Below are 15423 nucleotides of genomic sequence, written 5' to 3' on the forward strand. Positions count from 1 at the left end.
TGGATATACTGCAACTGCCAACCATGTTAGTTTCCTTATGTATGAGCAATTACTGAGAGCTAGTTCTTTCCACTACCTCGTATAATAGCTGGAAGGCAAGGCAAGTGAACTAGGTGGTGGTAGTTGAGTACACGTGCATTCAACCAACTCTATTATGTTCGGAGAAGGGAAGTTCTTGGGGCAAACAGGAAAAAGTGAGATACAAGAAAGGGATAATACTTAATCTCTTCATTAAGCAATTTAAAAAAACACTGAAGTCCATGTGTTTAAAACTTCATGTTGGATATCCCATCAGTCTGTCTGTTACAAAGTACAGTTCATGCAACATTACAATTAAAATGAGTGAACTATCCAGATAACTGAAAGTTTAACAAATACCCAGAAACCGTAGAGTAAATAGTAGGAAGATAACTGGTATGAATGAGAGTAAATCCACTCATCTTGCTCAGTATGAGTGAGCAATGCTCCTAAACCATTTTCAACTGACTTTCTATATAGAAACAGTGTAGTAAAAGTACCAAAATCTGCAAGGACAAGTACATGCTCCTACCATTAGATTCTCATTACCAATTAAGTTACAGATGGCTTACCTGTCTAAAACAGCTCTAAATAGACAAGGACCTTGTTTGTCTTCAGTGTTTTCACTGAAGCTTCTAACATTTTTACTACAGAACGCTGGTTCTTGCCTAAAAAAGGAACATTCCTCCTATAAGTTCAGTGTAGCATCAATAGTACTACAGAACATTGTTGACCAAGGATTTTTTTCAAGCAGTTGCATGTGTTCCCTGAAGATATGCAATCAATACATGCAGATAGTCTGCCCCTCTCACAAACAATGCACAGATGACTCCACAGCATCCCACACAACAGACAGGACATGCAGCTCTCATGTCACAATAGAACAAAGATCAAATGTCCCCATGTTACTTTCCCAGCATTGTGAACTTTACACTTTTTTTGTGTTTTTTATTCAAGTGCAACAATGCCCTCTACTTTGCTGTAATTCAGACACACTAGATTGGCAATTCATTGGAAAGGGCTTTAAGCCCCTTGCAAAGCCCCACCCAGTTACTTAATTGAAAAGACTCTTTTGTGCACCATCACTGCTTTCTAAAGGGAAAATCCTGGGAGAATGGTTGTAGCAGCTGCACTGACATCATAGCTCCGGCCCAGTGCAGGTGCTAGGGACCCAATTAACACAGAGTACGTTTCAAAGTCCCATTTTTGAAAGTACCCAAGTCACTTGGGGCCTGATTTTTAAAGGCATTTAGGTGCTTGAAGAGCCAGATAGACAGCAGGTGAAATTTTCTAAAGCACCTAGGCCCCCTCACTCGTATTGAAATCAATGGGATTTAGGCACTTTTGAGATGTTGGACCTTTACTAGCAGGCCCTGTGTGTATCCCCTAGTGCAGCACCACAGGACCCCTCCCATAAGTTCACCAAAAGAGAAGAAAGTTGCAGGGGCAGGGGCGGTCATAAAATCCCAGGTCTGATCAAACTTTCCCTCAGACCTTATTTCCCCCACCCATTTATGAAAAACATCTACCCCTGGCCCAGCAGCAGGTGGCACTATGGAGCACCACTGGTCTCTCTCCTTCATTCATGGGGATACCAACACTGCAGCCTAGTATATTACAATTGGACCCAGAACTTACACAAAGGGCCCCACTGAATGCTTAACGCAGCCTTGCAATGCCTACCTTCCACACCCCTGAGAGTCACCAGCTGGACAAGAGGGTACGGTCCTGGCCACTTCCCCATTCCTAAGCATTGAGCAGAGGGTAGGTAAGGCCACTTTGTGCCTTGGACCATGTTTGCAGGGCTGGTTTAAGGATGATAGGGTGGACTGTGCTCCAGGTTAACCTGTATGGCTAGTGCAGGGCCAATCTTCCATTAAGTGCTGTCTTTCCACCTGCCCGGGTCATAAATCAGCAGCTCCTTCTTGGAGCCATGAGGCCAGACATGGCACTGGTGTGGCTCACTGAGGCCAAACACTGCTCCTCCTGCTGAGGTTTTGGCTGCACTTCTCCCCACCTCTCCTTACCGGTGCACACCATGTTACAGGCACAAGGCCTCCTTGTCACCTTCCTGCCACTGGCCCAGCTGGCCATCCCCCACCCTAGGAAGAGGGAGCTCACTGGGGATGGTCTCTGTGAAGCCAGTCTATCCCATACCTCAGCCCAGTGTCCCCTGGCACTTTGGACTCCTTTGCAGAGTGGTGGGCCTCTGCAAGGCTCTCTGCTCAGTGTCCCAAACCTATCATCCACCCTCCCTCTCCCCCATTCCCATTTTCTCTTTTTTGGTCCCATGCAATCACTCAACTCCGTGGCCTCTTCCTTGGCATTAGTTCTGGTGTGCTCTACTCCCTGCCTTACCCAGCTAGATGTGCAGCAAGCCTGAGTAACGGAAACGAGCAGCAGTGAAACCACCCGTTCGGAGGGACCTTACTCTGAACAAGTTCTTCATTGAGGTTCTGATCTGCAACAGCCTGGGCTACCCCTGCCGCAAGGGAAGCCAAGCCCTCTCGCTTGTTTAGTACAGGTGTGTACCTTGGACCACATAGCTCTGAATGCCCATAAAGCTGCAGCCGAGAGGGGACTTTGCTGAAGAGCAGGCAGGATCTCACATGCAGCCATTCCTACCCTGTTCAGACCACCGCTGTGCGTCAAAGGGATGCTCCTAGGGAATTGTTCAGCACATCCCCCATCCTCTGCTAAGTGTCCTCTTTCTCTTAAAAAAAAAAAGGGGGGGACGACAAACCCCATCAGGTTTGGAGGGCACACTGGGCCCTGCAAGTAGAATCTTGATTGTTTCCTTGACAGAGAACAGTGACCATCCCTGGTGCAGTCAGTGTCATTCTGGGATAGATACTGGCGGTCTGAGAGAGAAGAGAATGCAGCACCTCTGCAAAGTACCTGAGCATTGGGGAACGTGGGTTGGAGTCTAAGGTCTCAGTGCTGTATTCTTGCATTGCTAACTGGAATGTTTAACTGGGCACGGACTGTTCTCTTTGCTCTGGTGTTCAGCGCCCACTTCACATGCCTGGCTCCTAGGGGCTTGACTGTGCCCTCTGCCCATGCACGGGGGCAGTGTCCTCTGCTGCAGCAAAGTGCTGGTGGTTCAAATCTGCTACTCCACGACACACACCTTATTTATAGATTTCCGGGAAGGCTGATTGCACAGCTGGCACCCCAGTAAGTCTGGCTGCCCTTCTCCCCTGTTTGACTGTCCTTCGCAAGAGTGCCTTTCTGACTTCCACTGGCAGGGAAGCCCCACTGGCCCTATTCCCTGCAGGATGAACTCCCAAACGGCCTTGAGCAAGTCTGGGCCATGCGTGCACATCCATTCATGATGCCATCATGTTGGACTGCCTCTTCTGAGGTCTGTCCTCAGCCCTGGTATGGTGTAAGTGAGCACCCTGGAGATGTTTTTCAGACCTCTCTTAGGGATGCAGAGGCTTGGGCTTACATTTATTGTCCAGTTTATACTGAGCACGAGGGGCAGGTTCTCCAAGGGCACCTGAAATAATATTTAACCCCCGTCTGCCAAAGAGCACTCTCCATTTAACATGTTAGCGTGACAAAAGAAAACTAGCCCCTCCACCCTTTCAGGGCCCTGCAGGGCAGCAAAGTCTCAGGGAGCTGGGTAAAGCCAATTCCATAACTGAGGGCCCTGCATGGAGGGCACCGTGGCCCCAACCATCTAGGGCCTAGCTGCTTGAGAGTTCCAGCTCTCAGGATTAAGCACAGAGACGCTGCTCAGAGCCCCAGAGCTCTCTGGTGTGTTTAAAGTTCTGAGCTAGTAGAGTAGGAGGGAAGGGGCCCTGTCACTTCCTTGAATATTTCTTGAGTCCTAGCTAGAGTGTTTCTGGCTTTTTCAATGTCTGGAGAAACAGAAGATTTCAGGAGGGATCAAGGAAGGACACACTGCGAGGTTCCCACAAGGGAAGTTTTCCTGAGGCAAGAGAAGCCTTTGTCTGAGACGATTAAAAACTTCCTATGGGGCTGGGAAATGGGCTGGTTCTTGGTGCTGGCTTTGAGCAACGTCATTCCATTGAGAGCTGCAGCAGCATCCTTGCAGACTAGAATGGAGGAGGGATCCCGTCCATTTGCAGGCAGTTTTGGTGGCTGAAGATAACAGAGAGGACACAGGATTGCTCATTCAGGAGCAAGCTGGAGGGGAGATTACATGTTATCCTCATAACAGGACAGAACCATACAGGGAGCTGAAAGCTCTCCACCCTGGATGAGGAGATACAGTCTCGTCAGCTAGCCTGTTCTATATGGGCGCTCAGCTCCATAGTACCTGTGCACCTTCCAGCAGCAATGGGACTAACCTCTGTCACATGGCGGTTTGCTCATCCCCCTCGATGCGGAGAAGTGTGTTTTGTTCTGGAAGTTTTATCCTAGCATACACACAGATATACTGGAAAGGGGGGGAGGTGCATGTGTATGCTAGAGAAGACATGGTCCAAGAAATGCCTCTGATGCTTGGAGTGGAAGGTGGGGAGGTTTGTGATAGTTTCATTTCTTGGAGAGTCTGTTCCAGACTCAGGCCGGCTCATGAGAAGGCTGTCTCTCCTGCTCAGATAAGCTCGACATGTAGGGTAGAAAGTTTCATTGTGCCAGAGGAGCGCAGTTGTCAATCATGATCTTCATACCAGAATTTTAGGCAGTCTTTTAGATACCCTGGGCTCAAGCCACAGAGCACCTTGAAGATAAGAGCCACGACCTTGAACATGATTGAGTAGTCCATACCGGGAAGCTGGTTTAGGGAGCAGAGGGCAGGTCTGATGTGCTTGTGGTAGCCTGGGTTTCCAAGGAGATGTGCTGCAGTATTCTGTACCAGCTGGAGTTTCCTGAGTGCTGATGGCTTCATGCTCAGGGCTCTTGCACTGCAGTAGTCCAGCCGACAGGCAACGAAGGCGTGAATAATCCTGGCATGTTAACATGGGACAGACTCATGCTGTGGCAGACCAGCAACTCGGAGAAACTGAAATCCTCCCTAACCTACATCCAAATTAGTGGAACAGGTCAAATTCAAATAACTCACTGCTGGTCATTGCCAATTGCTGAGGAGGCACAGATGACACTCTGCTACCTTGTTCCCACACTCCCCAGTTTGTCTGGCCACATGTTGCATCTTGTAAGCTTATGTGGACAGGGACAGTCTTTCCTTTTTCACAAACAGGGCCCCGATCCCTGACTGGGACCCCTAGGCACCAACAATACAAATAAATAACAACAAAAAGAATCCTTCTCCGAGAGGAGCTCTGGCTGCCACAGTTGCCTCCTGAGAGGCAACCTCTGTGTTCTTTCCACCCAGCGGGATGACGCCCTATGGGTTAGGATTGCAGCACATCCCCTTGTGCGTGAGGGCGAGGAAATTCAAAGCTGAGTCAAACCAAACCAGTACTTGTCTGCAGGCTTTTCTAGTTTTACATAGTTACGAGACAGGACCAGGGTCCCCAAGTGTTGTCTAGAACTTGGCACACCTCACCAAATATATCCCGGGAGAACACTGGAATGTGCTTATGGATAAGTCTTTCTAGCATTGCTTAAGCAACACCTGAGCTCCCAAGCTACAGAGGTGAACAAAAAAATGGAAATGCACATTACTTCATCTGAACTTGGCTAAAATGTAGAAAAAAATACAAAGAGGTATTACTACAATAAGGAAATACTGAAGTAGTAACTAACTACCTAAAACACTAGTCTGCTTTACTACAGAAGATAAAGCTGATGGTCAGCAGGAAATACTTTGGGCACAGTATTTTTCCCCCTCAGAACAGTTATACAGCTGGACTGTCCATTTCGGTAATTTCCCCAGGTACCTAGTATATTCGGCGTGTACTGTAATCTAGCACCAGACTAGCAGCTCCAAGCAGAGCAGGGTCCGCCAGATTTGAGACAACCACATCCACTGTCTCAGCAGAGAACAAAGCCTGCCGACGGATCACGTCTTTGACGATGTTAACGTAATGGCCTGCTAAAACTCCCGAAAGGATCACCAGAGAGGGGTTCATGGTGTGCAGGATATTCACCACTCCAAGGCCTAGAGCTGTGCCAGCTGTGAAAACAAAGGAAAGAGACATTACAGCAAAAAGACAATATCACAGAAGAATCTGAACATCAGGGTCTGACCTAATGTCTCTAAACACATTAATTACTCCTGGGAGAATTCTGTGCCACTGCATGCGCACAGCATTCATGTCCCCCACAGATTTCTTTGCTTCCCCGCAGAAAAATGATTTTCTGATAGGGAAGCAAAGGGAAACTGCAGGAACAGTCATGCACCCCTCTCCAGCAGTGCAGGCATGTTGTTTTGGGTGTCTGTGGGGAGGGAGTGGGGGCAGAAGCAGGGCTAGGGTAACCTCGGCTGGGGGCTCCTATGCTGGGCCAGTCTCAACTTCTCTTTCTCTGCAAGGACCCACACCCAGAAACCTCCCCAGGCTGCAGGAAGATCCACACCCCCTGCCCCTGCTTCCCGCCCCCATCACTTCTCAGCCACAGTGGGAGGGGTCACTGTATGGGGAGCTGCTCCCTGGTCCACCCAACCCTGGTGCATCCAGAGCCCCCCATACCCAGACCTCCCTGATGAGTATCACCCCCTCTGCACCAAGACACGCCCCCATGAGTCCCCTACATAAGGTGACCAGATGTCCCAATTTTATATGGACAGTCCCGGGATTCGGAGCTTTTTCTTATTGGCGCCTATTACCCCTCACCCCGTCCCGATTTTTCACACTTGCTATCTTGTCACCCTACCCCTACACCTGAACCCCTATCCCACCAAGCCTCACCCCCTGCATCAGGATCCCCACCCCTTCACCCAGACCACCCCACACCCTGATGAGTCCTCTGCATCCAAACCCGCACCACACTGAGTCCCAAACAGCGGTACCTGGACCCAAATCCCACTAAGTCCTACTCCCCCAGCACCCAACCCCCCCACTGAGCCCCTTAGATCCAGACCCCGCCTTCCGAGCCCCATCCCCCCACACTTAGACCAAACCTGCTGAGTCCCAATCACCTTTACCTGGATCCCACTGCAGAGTCCCACTGCCCCTGCACCCAGGGGGAGGGATAGCTCAGTGGTTTGAGCATTGGCCTGCTAAACCCAGGGTTGTGAGGTCAATCCTCGAGGGGGCCATGTAGGGATCTGGGGCAAAAATTGGGGACTGGTCCTGCTTTGAGCAGGGGGTTGGACTAGATGACCTCCTGAGGTCCCTTCCAAACCTGATATTCTATGAAAGTGAAAGTAACACCCCAATGAGCCCCTGTTCATTGAGATTGGGCCACACAGAAACCTGGATCCCCCCCCACACTAAGCCCCTCCATACTTGGATCCTGGTGTGCCAGGCATGGAGGGGCAGGGCCCCGGGGTGTTTCTGGGCCAGCCCCAGCCCTTGTGCTGTCTCAGAGTCAGGTGCAGTCTCACTGCCAAGTCCATGCCCCAAGGAGGTGGGGGGGGGGGGGAAGGGCCCTGCAGGGTGATCTCCCACTGCCACGCTGGAGCCTCCACATTTATTTATTGACAAATGAAATTTGAAGAATTTAAAAATATTGTGAGCAGAATTTTTAACTTTTTTCTGTAGAATTCCCTCAGGAGTAATTTATAATTTTTCTATCCAGAACACCAGAATTACAACAGAATGTATTCCTTTTCTTGAGAGAAAGTGTTAGTGTAGAATACTGGGACAGCTAGCTGGGACACTTGTGCTCATCATCCTCTTTTCTTTCAAGAGTAAAAGAAAAATTCAATTGTTTATAGCTGGGTAATGTTATACCATGATATAGATGAGAGAGGAAGTCAACGCATATCGCCGTGCTAGGGAGAACAAAGGAAAGAAAATACCTCCATCGGCTATATTGGTTACACATAAGGAAACTGGTTACATTTAATGCTTGTTTTGAAAACTCAGAAAAACTGTGCATTGTAAAGTATTGTATAAACTGGAACAACGCTTCATAGAAACGGTTTCATTTTGGTTGCCTAGCATATATATTTATTGGCCCATCACTGAAGTGTCCCATAATTTCCCATACCAATACTGAATGATCAGAACCTGTCCTTTTTTTCCCAGTGTGAAGCCAGAGCTATTTTGCTTGCCACAAGAAAAGGAAAAGCATGATGTGTTAATATTCTAATCCCCTGGAGCAGGAAATCCCAAAAGAAATAGCGAAGGGTCCCATGACCATGCAATTTGTAATCTGTTTAACCAAATCTCTAACACTGTCCCAGATAACAGTCTGTTGGAGACAGGACAGGATCACTAGCCCATTCTCTTCACAATTCCCCACTAGCCATTGGTACCACTCCTATCCATGACGCCACGCCTAAAGGGCCAGATCCCTCACTCAAGTGTAATTCTGTAGAAACATCACAGCTGTACTGAGGATTTGGCCTGCTGTGGTGAAATACCAATTCTACAGCTTTGAGAATTTCTCTCTCATTCTAAGCCTTGGTCTACACTAGGAGTTGAGGTCGAATTTAGCAGCGTTAAATCAATTTAACCCTGCACCCATCCACACGACGAAGCCCTTTTTTTCGACTTAAAGGGCTCTTAAAATCAATTTCCTTACTCCACCCCCAACAAGGGGATTAGCGCTGAAATCGGCCTTGCTGGGTCGAATTTGGGGTACTGTGGACGCAATTAGACGGTATTGGCCTCCGGGAGCTATCCCAGAGTGCTCCATTGTGACCGCTCTGGACAGAACTCTTAACTCAGATGTACTGGCCAGGTAGACAGGAAAAGGCCCGCGATCTTTTGAATTTCAATTTCCCGTTTGGCCAGTGTGGCAAGCTGCAGGTGACCATGCAGCAGAGGTGACCATGATGGAGTCCCAGAATCGCAAAAGAGCTCCAGCATGGACCAAACGGGAGGTACGGGATCTGATCGCTGTATGGGGAGAGGAATCCGTGCTATCAGAAGTACGTTCCTGTTTTCGAAATGCCAAAACATTTGTTAAAATCTCCCAGGGCATGAAGGACAGAGGCCATAACAGGGACCCAAAGCAGTGCCGCGTGAAACTTAAGGAGCTGAGGCAAGCCTACCAGAAAACCAGAGAGGCGAACGGCCGCTCCGGGTCAGAGCCCAAAACATGCCGCTTCTATGATGAGCTGCATGCCATTTTAGGGGGTTCAGCCACCACCACCCCAGCCGTGTTGTTTGACTCCTTCAATGGAGATGGAGGCAACACGGAAGCAGGTTTTGGGGACGAGGAAGATGATGATGATGAGGTTGTAGATAACTCATAGCAAGCAAGCGGAGAAACCGGTTTTCCCGACAGCCAGGAACTGTTTCTCACCCTGGACCTGGAGCCAGTATCCCCTGAACCCACCCAAGGTTGCCTCCCGGACCCGCCAGGCGGAGAAGGGACCTCTGGTGAGTGTACCTTTTAAAATACTATACATGGTTTAAAAGCAAGCATATTTAATGATTAATTTGCCCTGGCATTCGTGGCTCTCCTGGATATACTCCCAAAGCCTTTGCAAAAGGTTTCCGAGGAGGGCAGCCTTATTCCATCCACCATGGTAGGACACTTTACCACTCCAGGCCAGTAGCACATCCTTGGGAATCACTGTAGAACAAAGCATTGCTGTGTATGTTTGCTGGCGTTCAAATAACATCCGTTCTTTATCTCTCTGTGTTATCCTCAGGAGAGTGATATCATTCATGGTCACCTGGTTGAAATAGGGTGCTTTTCTTAAGGGGACACTCAGAAGTGCCCGTTCCTGCTGGGCTGTTTGGCTGTGGCTGAACAGAAATGTTTCCCGCTGTTAGCCACAGGGAGGGGGGAGGGGCTTGCCACGCACTGTGGGGAGGCAAAATGCAACCTTGGAACGAAAGCACATGTGCTATGTATGTAATGTTAACAGCAAGGTTTACTGTGAAAGAGTGTACCCCTTGTTCTATAAAATGTGTCTTTTTAAATACCACTGTCCCTTTTTTTTTCTCCACCAGCTGCATGTGTTTCAAGGATCACAGGATTTTCTCCTTCCCAGAGGCTAGCAAAGATTAGAAGGTGAAAAAAACGCACTCGTGATGAAATGTTCTCTGAGTTCATGCTGTCCTCCCACACTGACAGAGCACAGACGAATGCGTGGAGGCAGACAATGTCAGAGTGCAGGAAAGCACAAAATGACCGGGAGGAGAGGTGGTGGGCTGAAGAGAGGGCTGAAGCTGAAAGGCAGCGGCAGCGTGATGAGAGGAAGCAGGATTCAATGCTGAGGCTGCTGGAGGATCAAACCAATATGCTCCAGCGTATGGTTGAGCTGCAGGAAAGGCAGCAGGAACACAGACCGCCGCTACAGCCCCTGTGTAACCAACTGCCCTCCTCCCCAAGTTCTACAGCCTCCTCACCCAGACGCCCAAGAATGCAGTGGGGGGGCCTCCGGCCACCCAGCCACTCCACCCCAGAGGATTGGCCAAGCAACAGAAGGCTGGCATTCAATAAGTTTTAAACTTTTAAAGTGCTGTGTGGCCTTGTCCTTCCCTCCTCCACCACCCCTCCTGGGATACCTTGGTAGTTATCCCCCTATTTGTGTGATGAATTAATAAAGAATGCATGAATGTGAAGCAACAATGACTTTATTACCTCTGCAAGCGGTGATCAAAGGGAAGTGCGGAGGGTGGTTAGCTTACAGGGAAGTAGAGTGAACCAAGGGGCGGGGGGTTTCATCAAGGAGAAACAAACAGAACTTTCACACCGTAGCCTGGCCAGTCATGAAACTGGTTTTCAAAGCTTCTCTGATGTGCACTGCGCCCTCCTGTGCTCTTCTAACCTCCCTGGTGTCTGGCTGTGCGTAACCAGCAGCCAGGCGATTTGCCTCAACCTCCCACCCCACCATAAATGTCTCCCCGTTACTCTCACAGATATTGTGTAGTGCACAGCAAGCAGTAATAACAGTGGGAAGATTGGTTTCGCTGAGGTCTAAGCGAGTCAGTAAACTGCGCCAGCGCGCCTTTAAACGTCCAAATGCACATTCTACCACCATTCTGCACTTGCTCAGCCTGTAGTTGAACAGCTCCTGACTACTGTCCAGGCTGCCTGTGTACGGCTTCATGAGCCATGGCATTAAGGGGTAGGCTGGGTCCCCAAGGATACATATAGGCATTTCAACATCCCCAAAGGTTATTTTCTGGTCTGGGAATAAAGTCCCTTCCTGCAGCTTTTGAAACAGACCAGAGTTCCTGAAGATGCGAGCGTCATGTACCTTTCCCAGCCATCCCATGTTGATGTTGGCGAAACATCCCTTGTGATCCACCAGTGCTTGCAGCACTATTGAAAAGTACCCCTTGCGGTTTATGTACTCACCGGCTTGGTGCTGCAGTGCCAAGATAGGGATATGGGTTCCGTCTATGGCCCCACCACAGTTAGGGAATCCCATTGCAGCAAAGCCATCCACTGTGACCTGCACATTTCCCAGGGTCACTACCCTTGATATCAGCAGATCTTTGATTGCGTGGGCTACTTGCATCACAGCAGCCCCCACAGTAGATTTGCCCACTCCAAATTGATTCCCGACTGACCGGTAGCTGTCTGGCGTTGCAAGCTTCCACAGGGCTATTGCCACTCACTTCTGAACTGTGAAGGCTGCTCTCATCTTGGTATTCTTGCGCCTCAGGGCAGGGGAAAGCAAGTCACAAAGTTCCATGAAAGTGCCTTTACGCATACGAAAGTTTCGCAACCACTAGGAATCGTCCCAGACCTGCAACACTATGCGGTCCTACCAGTCTGTGCTTGTTTCCTGAGCCCAGAATTGGCGTTCCACAGCATGAACCTGCCCCATTAGCACCATGATGCCCACATTGCCAGGGCCCGTGCTTTGAGAGAAGTCTGTGTCCACGTCCTCATCACTCACGTCGCCTACTTGCCCGGTATCGCTTTGCCAGGTTCTGGTGCTGCATATACTGCTGGATAATGCGTGTGGTGTTTAATGTGCTCCTAATTGCCAAAGTGATCTGAGCGGGCTTCATGCTTGCTGTGGTATGGCGTCTGCTCAGAAAAAAGACGCAGAACGATTGTCTGCCGTTGCCCTGACGGAGGGAGGGGCGACTGACGACATGGCTTACAGGGAATTAAAATCAACAAAGGCGGTGGCTTTGCAAGAAACTGAATGGCCCCCTCAAGGATAGAACTCAAAACTGGGTTTAGCAGGCCATTGATTTCACAGAGGGATGGAGGGAGGAGAAAATGAATACAAAACAAATCTGGTCTATTTCTTGTTTTGAGCCACTTCATCTACATACATCTTGCTGGCAGCAGACTGTGCAGTACGACTGCTAGCCATCGTCAACACCTGGATGCTCGGCAGAAGACAGCGTAGTATGACTACTGGCCATCATCTTCTGCTAGCTGCAGATTAAAAGACAGTGCGGGACTGAATCGCCACGAGACGAAACAAGGGAAATGACCTCGCTGAGTCACTCCCATGTTTACCCAGGTGCCTGGTTAAAAGAGCACCCAGGACTACGTCGATGACGGCTACCAGTCATACTACACTGTCTGCTGCCAAAAGGCAATGAACTGCTGCTGTGTAGCAATGCAGTACCATGTCTGCCAGCACCCAGGAGACATACGGTGACGGTTAGCTGAGCGGGCTCCATGCTTGCCATGGTATGGCGTCTGCACAGGTAACTCAAGAAAAAAGGCGCAAAACGATTGTCTGCCCTTGCTTTCACGGATGGAGGGAGGGAACAGGGGCCTGACGATATGTACCCAGAACCACCCGCGACAATGTTTTAGCCCCATCAAGCACTGGGATTTCTACCCAGAATTCAAATGGGCGGTGGAAACTGCAGGAACTGTGGGATAGCCACCCTCAGTGCAACGCTCCAGAAGTCGAGAATTGCCTCGGTATTGTGGACACACTCCGCCGACTACATGCACTTAGAGCATTTGTGTGGGGACACACAAAATCAACTGTATAAAAACGCTTTCTACAAAACCGTCTTCTATACATTCGACCTAATTTCGTAGTGTAGACATACCCTAAGAGGGTTTCCCACCCTAGGTCTAGCTTCTTACCTGTTCTGAGAATGCTCTCAGCCTTTGCATTCCCAAGTTTAGCTGCCTGAATGAGATGCACAGCACTAATGGTCTCTTCCGTCTTCACTGACATTCCGCCCACTAACAACAGGTCCTCTGTTTGGGGTGAAGAGAAAGCCCAGAGGGAAACATTAATAACAAATCTGCAGTTGGAATAACAGGGTGTTTGTATCTATGTTATTCATCTGTAAAAAGGAAGGTAACTTTTAGAAAGACAGACCTTATTTACACACTTAGGCCCTGATGCTGCAAACATATATGTGAGTGGTGCCACTGAACTCAGCGGGGCTAGTGAGGTGCCTAGTTATTCATGTGAGTAGCTGTTTGATGGATCAGGGCCTTAATTATGACAGTTCCATTGTGATAGCAAACTGGTTTGTTTTACAAATCAATCACTCCAAATATAGATGTAAAATATAATTAAGAGCAGAAACTGTCCACATTGTATTCAAGACTGGGGAGCTGTTGATGAGAGGTTCCAATTCCACAAGGAACAAACAACTGAGCTCATCAACAGGACATAGCGAAACAGCCAAGTGGCTAGTAAGAAGGTTAACTATTTGCAGTAGTAGAAACAACATGCCACTGAGAGATCTAAAATCCAAGATGTACAAAGGTGTGTTAGTCCAGAGAAATATAATTTTCCAAAGCTCACATGTAACATTGCCTTTAAAAGTATCACAATATATTACTTTAGTGCTCTTGCTGCTGTAAGCATTAATTGCTGGGGGGAGAGGGGGAGTTACTAACCCTGAAACTAGGAAAAAAAAAATTCTAAGGAATATTTTGAATTCAACACAATACATATGAGTTAAAGCTAGGTTATGACTTCATTGGGAGCAGAATTAGGCCAATGCAGCACTTTCCAAAATCCCACCCTACATGCTCTCTCTCTCTACTGAGGTTCACACTTATTAAACCTATGATCCAATTTTACCATCGCTGAAGCTCCTTCAGAATGCTTGTTAAAAATGGCTGCCCCAGTGGCATGCCTAAAATGCCGTTTTAGGTTGGACGCTCTTTGCATTTGCCAGCAGCATCACAGAAGATTGAACAACTATGTTAAAAAGAGGGTAGAAAATACACCTACCATCATGTAGTTTTTTAGCTTCTCTCTGTAAGGCTATTCCAGAGGCATATGCTTCTATACATCCATGGCTCCCACACAGGCACTCTGGTCCTTCTAAAGACACCACAATGTGTCCAAGTTCAGCAGCACAAAAGGAACTTCCATGGATCAATTCATGTTGATGAATGATTCCACCTCCAATTCCTATAAGCATATACAAATTTCTGACAGTAAAAGAACAGTCATGTAATGGCCTGGATTCAGCAGGGAACTTATATATCCTTATCTTAAAAGGGAAGGGGTTAAATATATGCATCTGTGCATCACTGTATTAGGACCAAATAAAGGAGTAGTCATTACAAATCTCTTTTCTGCTTAATGCACTTGGTGCAATTAAATACATAAGTCTCCCCTGCCCCTGGATGGCAAGATGAACTTACACCTATAATGCATAGTTCATTGGCCATGTCATGGTATAATTTGTTTATGAGTTATTTAGCCAAAGAGGGTTATTGAGGGGCACATGTAGACATTATGTCACAGCCTGTGAGTTCATAACTCCTGTCATAGTAGTTGTCATAAATATAAAGGTAAGGGTAAACATCTTTACAGGTGAAAGGGTTTTTCCTCTGGCCAGGAGGGATTTAAAGGGTTAAGAAGCTAAGATAACCTTGCTGGCACCTGACCAAAATGACCAATGAGGAGACAAGATACTTTCAAAGCTGGAGTTGGGGGAACAAAGGGTTCTCTCTGTCTGTGTGATGCTTTTGCTGGGACCAGAGCAGGAATGCAGGTCAGAACTCCTGGAAAAAGTCAGTAACCAATCTAGTTAGATAGGCGTTAGATTCTGTTTTGTTTAAATGGCTGATAAAATAAGTTGTGCTGGATGGAATGTATATTCCTGTTTTTGTGTCTTTTTGTAACTTAAGGTTTTGCCTAGAGGGATTCTCTAGGTTTTGAATCTGATTACCCTGTAAGGTATTTACCATTCTGATTTTACAGAGGTGATTCTTTTACTTTTTCTTTAATTAAAATTCTTCTTTTAAGAACCTGATTGCTTTTCATTGTTCTTAAGATCCAAGGGTTTGGGTCTGTGTTCACCTATGCAAATTGGTGAGGATGTTTATCAAGCCTTCCCCAGGAAGTAGTGCTTGGGGGGATTTGGGGGGGGAACATTTCCAAGTGGGCACTTCCCCTGTTCTTTGTGTAACACTCTGGTGGTGGCAGCATTTAACCTAAGCTGGTAAGAATAAACTTAAGGGGTCTTTCATGCAGGTCCCCACATCTGTACCCTAGAG

The 15423-nt window shown here is 48.0% G+C and overlaps 1 protein-coding gene across 6 annotated transcripts in view; it reads right to left on the bottom strand.

Moving 5' to 3' along the window:
• Positions 1–261: 261 nt before the first annotated feature.
• The window catches only part of GNE (glucosamine (UDP-N-acetyl)-2-epimerase/N-acetylmannosamine kinase), a 62842-nt gene continuing 47680 nt past the window's right edge, over positions 262–15423 (bottom strand). For all 6 annotated transcript variants that reach the window (XM_048849977.2, XM_048849979.2, XM_048849983.2 and 3 more), the window contains 3 exons: positions 14147–14329; positions 13036–13152; positions 262–6070 (listed from right to left, as the gene is read on the bottom strand). In XM_048849977.2, coding sequence (XP_048705934.1) covers positions 5835–6070; positions 13036–13152; positions 14147–14329 — 536 coding nt within the window. In that variant the 3' untranslated portion in view covers positions 262–5834. The remainder of the gene's footprint in view (positions 6071–13035; positions 13153–14146; positions 14330–15423) is intronic.

This window comes from Caretta caretta, chromosome 5, assembly GCF_965140235.1.
Source record: "Caretta caretta isolate rCarCar2 chromosome 5, rCarCar1.hap1, whole genome shotgun sequence".
Classification (NCBI taxonomy): domain Eukaryota; kingdom Metazoa; phylum Chordata; order Testudines; family Cheloniidae; genus Caretta; species Caretta caretta.